The sequence below is a fragment of the Rhipicephalus sanguineus genome, chromosome 1 (assembly GCF_013339695.2).
Source record: "Rhipicephalus sanguineus isolate Rsan-2018 chromosome 1, BIME_Rsan_1.4, whole genome shotgun sequence".
Taxonomy (NCBI): domain Eukaryota; kingdom Metazoa; phylum Arthropoda; class Arachnida; order Ixodida; family Ixodidae; genus Rhipicephalus; species Rhipicephalus sanguineus.
Genome location: NC_051176.1, coordinates 231,481,763 through 231,489,864, shown reverse-complemented (window position 1 = coordinate 231,489,864; position 8,102 = coordinate 231,481,763). Strand labels below are relative to the sequence as shown.

The window sequence follows — 8,102 nt, the reverse complement described above, 5'->3', positions numbered from 1 at the left end:
AGCCCTCCACTATGGTGTCTCTCATCATATTGTGGTTTTGGGACGTTAAACCTCATCAATTACTATTGTTATCGATTCGGTTCTAAAATTTACTATTCGCATACCCCTATCATCAACCCAGACAGTTAAGCGAGAGAAATCATTTTTACGTCTTATGTGGCCATTCAACAAAAACACATCAGCATATATTGCCTGTCTCTAACTCTGGCAAAGCTATTTAAACACTTAGCAGGCACCTAGAAAAAGTCTGCTAATCTAAAGTCTAAAGATCTTTCCCGAGGTAGCAAATAGCAAGCATCTTTGAATGTTCTTACATCATGGTCGTATGTAAGTACTTTCCAACAGGAATGTTTTTCTCTAGGAAAAAAAGGATAACAACCAGGTTATATATCGCCACAAGTATAAGATCGGCTAGTATTGTTGCTGGCAGGCTTGTACGTGCCGCTGTTGAGAAGATGATGAGGATGAGCTTGCGAAAAAGACGAGGTCATATTGGCAGTGATTGGACTGCAGCCCGACGTTCTGTTGTACTGCTAGTTACAGGTTTCCGTTACAGTATGACGTGACATTACTATATGTACTCGCATTGATAAACTCATTCCGTATGCACGCTTTGTTCACTTTTTGGCTTTTATTACAACGGTCGTGTGGACGAACCAGCGTGTCACAAACACCACCGTTGCGAAAAACCGGTCTTCGCATGGAAGAAGTGCGATCTCTGCTCAGCTTAATTCTGAACCGGTCGTCCAGAGTCGGCGGCTCGGTGGTCCTCCATCAGAGTCCTTCGGAAATGCCCATCTCGGAGAAGGAAAAAAAAAAAAAGTGACATCAGCTTGTGCCTGCATCAGGAACGTTCCTGCGGCGACTTGGCGGACCAAATCGGGCAGCACATGGCGGCTCGTGCTTGCTGGTGGAGCGCATGCTGCGCTGTCTGGTATCTCGGTCTGCAAGTCGCTCACTAAGGAACACGGCGCACCTTGCGCACAAACTCCGGCGGCGGAACGCTCTTGGATTTGCCACCACCTGGCGCGTGGTCCGAGGTGAGTTGGCGCACGCGCAGGTAGAGGAGTGCTGACAGGACGCACGCGCTAAGCAAGATGGCGAGCACGGCCGACAGGGCAGTCACGAATCCAGGTAGCGAGAGGCAGACGTCCCCAGTGGAGGGCGCCCGGGATGGCCAGCCGGGCGCAGTGGAAGACGGCTGCAGTGGGTCCAGGTCTTCTGGCGCCACGACGCGAATGCCGCGAGCCACGCGCGCCGGCTCCACCACGTGCTGCACAGTCGATGACGACTCGTTGGACAGCTGTCGTCTGCTGCGCTTGGACTTTGTGCATGGCTCCGCGCACTTGCGGCGACACATCTCGATGTTGCACTCTAGGTACACCTCCACCTGCGGCATAGACCGTTCATCATTTAGTTTCTACTAGGACGGCACCGCCGCATTGGAAACGCTGCACAGCCGCCAGCTCTCTACATGGGAAATTTCTGCTGCTGAGCACGAGGACACAAGTTCAGATTTAGGGACAGGAATGCAAGAAACGCTACTGTACCGTGCTTATCTCGAACGACGCTGTAATTTTAGCAATTACACTACTGCCAACCCAAAGAACAGCTCTTAATTTATGCGCTTCCTTTTGACCTTAGAACTGCTTTTTAAAATTGTAGTCCATCTTCTCCCCTCGTTTTCTTATGAAGATGCCGAAAAATCGCTCTGTGTGTGCGCTGGAAGGAAAAACTGTGTCGCTTTCTGCCGACAGCTGCAGAAAGCAAGTATTCCAGAGGGGGTTGCCGCTCCACTAGAACACGCGGCAGCCCTCCCGAAAAGGCGGTGACACGAGTTTATACTACCTGAGCCGTGCCGTCTTGGCGGCAGTTACTTTTCCCATAAAAAAAAACGTTATTCTGTTTTATTTTGTTTTTCTTCTTGCAAGTTTTACATTAAACGACCCGGACAATAAAATGTGATTTTTCACAGCAAGAACATGGCATCGGCAAGTGCAAAAGTTTTTTCTTCCTACAATTTCAAGCGAAACGTGCACTGCACAGTGTGGTGTACCAAATTAGCTTTCCTGTAGGACATCGAAGTCTTGCGGGCTGTGGCTGTATGCGTACAATTTGTGAAGGAGCCATGAAGGCACGCTGAAGTAGAAAAAGAAGAAAGGAACTCAAGTCATACTGGTTATTGCGGCGTCCATTTGGCGACATTTGACATAGTCGAGCAACGCTTCGAACATTATGACGACGTGTTGATTAATCACCGATTTTGTCCAACAAAAGGGGGCGGTGTGCCGTGAAGCTGCGGTGAACATGGTCGACGATGGATCATGGAGATACTATAATGTTCACCTCAGCTATTAGGTTGATCGTTGAGTCTCGTGCAAATGACAAGCTAAGACATTTTACATTTGTTCTCGTCGGTGCAAGTGCAACATATGTAACATGCGATTTTTTTTCTTTTTATTTATTTAATTTGCTGCACAAAAAATTAACCGACCATTACGATATACTCCCTAATGCGAAATTTTTGCTATCTGCAGTTGTAACAATGTAACATTCGTTGCATATTGCCACAGAAACTGCCAGCGCTCGAGTGCTACGCACATCACTCTGCATTGCAGGAGTCGCGAACCAAGCGAAAAGCCGACAGCCCCTTACGACAAGTGAAGCCAGCCGCAGTTCACGTGCCAGCTCTGCATGCGCGCAAGCTCCGATTAAGGAGCCAGCGCGCGTGACGGAGGAAGAAAGCGAGGTTAGAGGCCATGTGGCTCGTGATATCGACACGACGAGACTCCGCGTTCGCTCTCTTTTATACTCGTTCGCTCTATCGGTTACGCCGACGCCAATAACGCCAATGACGACGCCGCTCAACGCAGGAACGGGCACCTAAGAGCTGTGCTCTAAAACAAAAAGGTGTCAGAATAGTATTGCCCGTGGCCATGCCCGTGGCAGATATGGCATATGAATATGAACATTGTTGCCTGTACGACAGCGTCATAAATTAATGTCCGATCACAATCGGAACAATAGTTGTGAAATGGAAGACGGTCGGTGCACCAGACACCTTGAGTCTATATCACTATTTTAGTAACCATTAACCGGCCGTCAATCTAAAGGAAAACAAACAAACAAACAAAAACGCCAGGCCTGCACAGAACATACAGCACAGTCGGCGAAAGCTCGTGGAGCGGCCATTTTAGACCCCGCTGTGAACTCTCTTGGGGCGACTACTACAAGTACAGTTGCACCACTACGCCATAAATCATCGTAATTTTGCGAAGTAGGGTATAAGTGCCTACTATGTCATTATTCACCATTCTGCGGAGAAGCGATCGAGGTACCCACTACACATCTGTAAGGCATTATGTGCACTTTCCTGATGACGATGAAGTTTTATTGCTGAACTCTTAGCAATGGATTGGAAGCTTTAAACCACGTCCCACCTGTCACGCAATTCGCACTGTGTGACTCGTGCTATTTTACTTTTCTACCACGCTATATTGCATCTGTTAACGTGATTTCCTTCCCCGACATCACGCCTGTCATCATCATCATCATCATCATCAGCCTGTCTACGCCCACTGCAGGGCAAAGGCCTCTCCCATGTTCCGCCAATCAACCCGGTCCTGTGCTTTCTGTTGCCACGTTATACCTACAAACTTCTTAATCTCATCTACCCACCTAATTTTCTGTCTTCCCCTTACGCGTTTGCCCTCTCTTGGAATCCAGTCAGTTACCCTTAATGACCACCGGTTATCCTGCCGACGTGCTACGTGCCCGGCCCATATCCATTTCTTCTTCTTGATTTCAACTATGATATCCTTAACCCCCGTTTGTTCCCTGACCCACTCTGCTCTCTTCCTGTCTCTTAAGGTTACACCTATCATTTTCCTTTCCATCGCTCGCTGCGTCGTCCTCAATTTAAGTTGAACCCTCTTTGTAAGTCTCCAGGTTTCTGCTCCGTAGGTAAGTACCGGTAAGATGCAGCTGTTATATACCTTCCTCTTGAGAGATAGTGGTAGACTACCATTCATGATTTGATAATGCTTGCCGAATGAGCCCCATCCCATCCTTATTCTTCTAGTTATTTCACTCTCATGGTTCGGCTCCGCGGTTACTACCTGTCCTAAGTAGACGTACTCCTGGTGAGGATCAGGTAACATCAGACCTGTTGAAATACGGTGGAGAGATTATGGTAGAGAAACTGGCCACCCTGTATACGAAGTGCCTCTCGACAGGGAGGATACCAGAATCTTGGAAGAATGCCAACATCATCTTGATCCATAAGAAAGGGGACGTCAAGGACCTGAAAAATTACAGGCCCATCAGCTTACTGTCCGTTGTCTACAAGCTATTCACAAAAGTAATTGCTAACAGAATTAATACGACATATAGAGTTTAATCAACCAAGGGACCAGGCAGGATTTCGTACAGGCTTCTCAACAATAGACCATATTCATACTATCAATCAGGTGATAGAGAAATGCGCGGAATACAACCAACCCCTATACATAGCCTTCATAGATTACGAGAAGGCATTTGATTCGGTGGAGACATCAGCAGTCATGCAAGCACTGCGGAATCAGGGCATCGACGAAGCCTATATAAACATAATGGAAGAAATCTACAGCGCATCCACAGCCACTATAGTCCTTCATAAAGAAAGCGACAGAATCCCAATAAAGAAGGGCGTACGACAGGGAGACACGATCTCTCCAATGCTATTCACCGCGTGTTTACAGGAGGTTTTCAGGGCCCTAGATTGGGAAGAATCACGCCTGTATAGTGTCTTTTTGCGAAGGAGCTTCAAGCACCTGCGGAAGCGACGACAGTGGACAACTACGCCACAAATTCGGCTGTTGTGATCTCATTACAGCTTTCGCTGTAAAAACAAAACTGCAAGAAAAGCCAGCATAGTATGACTCACGAATACGTAATAGTGGCTGCGGAAAAGCAAACATTGCATGGTATATGCCTTTTGGTGCCGCTTTAACCGGCACACACCATACTCATGATGAGTTGGCTCATTGGTCAACAGATGAAACATCGTCGAAGATCGCATCTACTCGAACGCGGACGGTGCACCGACCTAGCTTTCGGTTGCACCGAACGCTGTTTTCCACTTGTCTTTCTTCATAGATGGGAAAAAAGTCAAAAGTTTTGCTGCGAGGGCGAAGCAATGAATGCGACAGCAACAAATTGGAATGTTATACGAAGAAAGGCTAGCAGCTCACGTTAGGAAACGCGGCCGCCGAAGGGAGCCTAGCTTAGTAGTTATGTCACTACTAACTCCGCCTAGTGACGTCAGTCCGCCTACTGACGTCACTAGGCGGAGTGACGTCAGCTCAAGTTTCCCCCATTCACACGGACGAGGCGAACGGAGGAGGAGACCAGTATTACCAGACTACTCTCGTGGATCATAGAGCAGGTAACGCAAAAAATATGTAGACACAAGCCAGGAACATAAACGCGAGGCGAGCGCTAACTTCAAACTAAAATTTATTCTCAGAACCCACGCCTATTTATCAACCAGCAAAGATCAAAACACCACATCGTCACCCAAGTATGTACATCTTATCCCACAATGAATAGCATGACGCCACAACATCTTGATCGGCTCTTACAGCAAAAATGATACACGCAAAAGGCAACGCAATCAAGATAAGCTAAGAACTGAACGCGAGCGAATACGATACGCGTGCTCAGACTAGAGAAGAGACACAGGGGTGTAGGCTCAGGGAAGGCTGGATGACACACTCCCCACGTGAAAAAGTTTTTACTTCCAGCTGGATTATGGAACCGGAAATTTTGCCCAGCTGGACCTTTTTCTAGCTGGGAAAGGAGCTGGTAAAAAATCCAGCTGGATTACATTTCCAGTTCCATAATCTAGCTGGAAAGCGGAAAGGCTGCAGCTGGAAAATAATCTAGCTGGAAAAATTTCCAGGTTCCATAACCCAGCTGGGAATGGAAATATTTCCAGTTGGTAATGTAAATATTTCCAGCAAATATTTCCCAGCAGGAAATGGCAAAATTTTCTGTTGCAATTCTTCATTCCCAGCTGGAAATGGAAGAATTTCTAGATTTCACCTCGCTGCTATATCGCATGCGTCTTAGCATGGTTCCTACAGGACCTGTTCGTCCAGTGAACTGCACACAGTCAAAGAACATGGTGGTGAAATTTAACAGCATTTATTTAAACGCTTGTAGCAAGTGTTGGAACATATCTCGAGATGTGGAATGAGTCCTTGTACACCACCTGAAAAGAATATTTATACATAGTGAAGGAACATCAAAACCACAATGACCCATAAAACGCAATCCTAGCAAAAGTATAGTTTTACCAAATCACATGAACAGCATCAATACCGCTTTCAAAAACAGTACTACAACACACAATCAATGCAGTGTAAAAAGCAAAGGTGAACAAGATCTAATGAGCACTGCGGTTTGTACTGTAGGTGCTACGTAACGATTATTTATATCGACCTTCAACTACTCCGAATAGACGTCCAATGAATTCATTCGAACATATGTAATTATTGGCGTTTGTTGCATAGACGCATGCGCACCATAGGGCTGACGCGCTGGAGTTTTGAGTACTGTGGCGGAGCCTGGTGGCGTGCGCCGGAGTTGCTTGGGTAGTCAAAAATGGACGCCGACCGGCGAGTTACGCAGTTCTCAGTTGCTTTAAGCGTTTTACTTAATTTTGCGCCTAGTTTTCAGGCTCAAAAAGTGCTTAAAACGTACGCAAGAACTTGTCCGCTATGCCTGCAGAGTCTGACATGTTTGACGAGCGATCCCTGCTTCAACAAACCGTGCCGAAAGCAAGTGGTCTGGGCGACGGCTCTGAGCAGCGCGCGGCCCCAAGCGCGGTCGCCGCCGTTATTGTTGCGTGGTTAATTGCCTCGAACATGGGGGTAAGGATCCTAATGTGCGGTTTTACTGGTTCCCCTGAAAGCCGTACGAAGTGGAGCGACGGAACCGCTGGATACGTGCCGTCCGACGCGTGAAGCGAGTACGCGAGCAAAACGTGGTTTGCAACGTAACGTGCTGATTACTTTTCGTACGCGCGTGCACGCGTTTATATATATGTATATAATTCCCTGTGTGCAGTCCAGACGGCACGCCGTGGCTGCCGACGGCGATCACGAGGATATGCAGCCGGCATTTCGTGCGAAACGAGAAAAACGATGACATGAGTCACCCTGCGTATGTGCCTACGATTTTTCCGGCAGCTTACAGCCGGCTGCTTCCAGCGGCCGGCTGTAAACATTGCGCGCCGTCGCTTCTCGACCGCGACCGCACGCTGACAGAATTTGACGAATTCCCTAGAAGCAAATGTTGAAAATTACGACCGTGCATGGGGAAAAAGTGTGTTTGCGACTGAATGCGGCAGAAAACGGCACACGACGCGAATGCGCTCATTCGGGCCGCCGACGGCTAGCCTTCGTCACTGGACCTGTGTAATGTCGTCGTGTAATGCAAATCATGTCGGCTTTCTTAACAGCAATCTTTTCGTTTATGCACTGTCGTTAATCGCGCGAGCATGCCTCGTAAAACTTAACTCGAGTTCAACGTCGTATGAGATTCGCTGCACTTGCGAGTTGCAGCGCGCCGAAATGGTTCCTTCAATCTCCTGCACGTCGTAAACATACTTGACGTTGACGAGCTTCTTGCGTTTACGCAGATTGCTTGGCCTGAAGAACTCAGCCACGCCAGAAACTGGCCGAGATCCAAAGCGCAGCACAACCAACAGCGGCGGCTCCATTGCGCATCTGAGCTTAGTGCTGCATGCGGCCGCCTGTCTGACTACTCGAAACCAAAGAACTTGTCGTAGGGGGCGCTTTTTAGCACCGTTTTCGCAGCGCCGCCTGGGCAGCCAGTCAGGCCTATTAGGTACAAGCATTGCACGGCACAGGGCTATTGGAGACAAAGGCTGCTTACGCAAACCGGCCTGTAGTGTACTTCGCGCATTTTTAAACATTACACACATCCAGGTAACATGACACCGTGATAACGAAGCCCATAAACATTCGGGACAAATGTTCGCTTACACTTGAAATATATAAGTGCAACTTACCTCCAAATGGAACAATCAGAGCTGA

General features: G+C 47.9%; 1 protein-coding gene across 2 annotated transcripts in view; it reads right to left on the bottom strand.

The window, feature by feature from the left end:
* Positions 1-569: 569 nt before the first annotated feature.
* Positions 570-8,102, bottom strand: part of LOC119374287 (uncharacterized) — a 59,993-nt gene continuing 52,460 nt past the window's right edge. For both annotated transcript variants that reach the window (XM_049420206.1, XM_049420210.1), the window contains exon 5: positions 570-1,390. In XM_049420206.1, the coding sequence (XP_049276163.1) occupies positions 959-1,390 (432 nt within the window). In that variant the 3' untranslated portion in view covers positions 570-958. The remainder of the gene's footprint in view (positions 1,391-8,102) is intronic.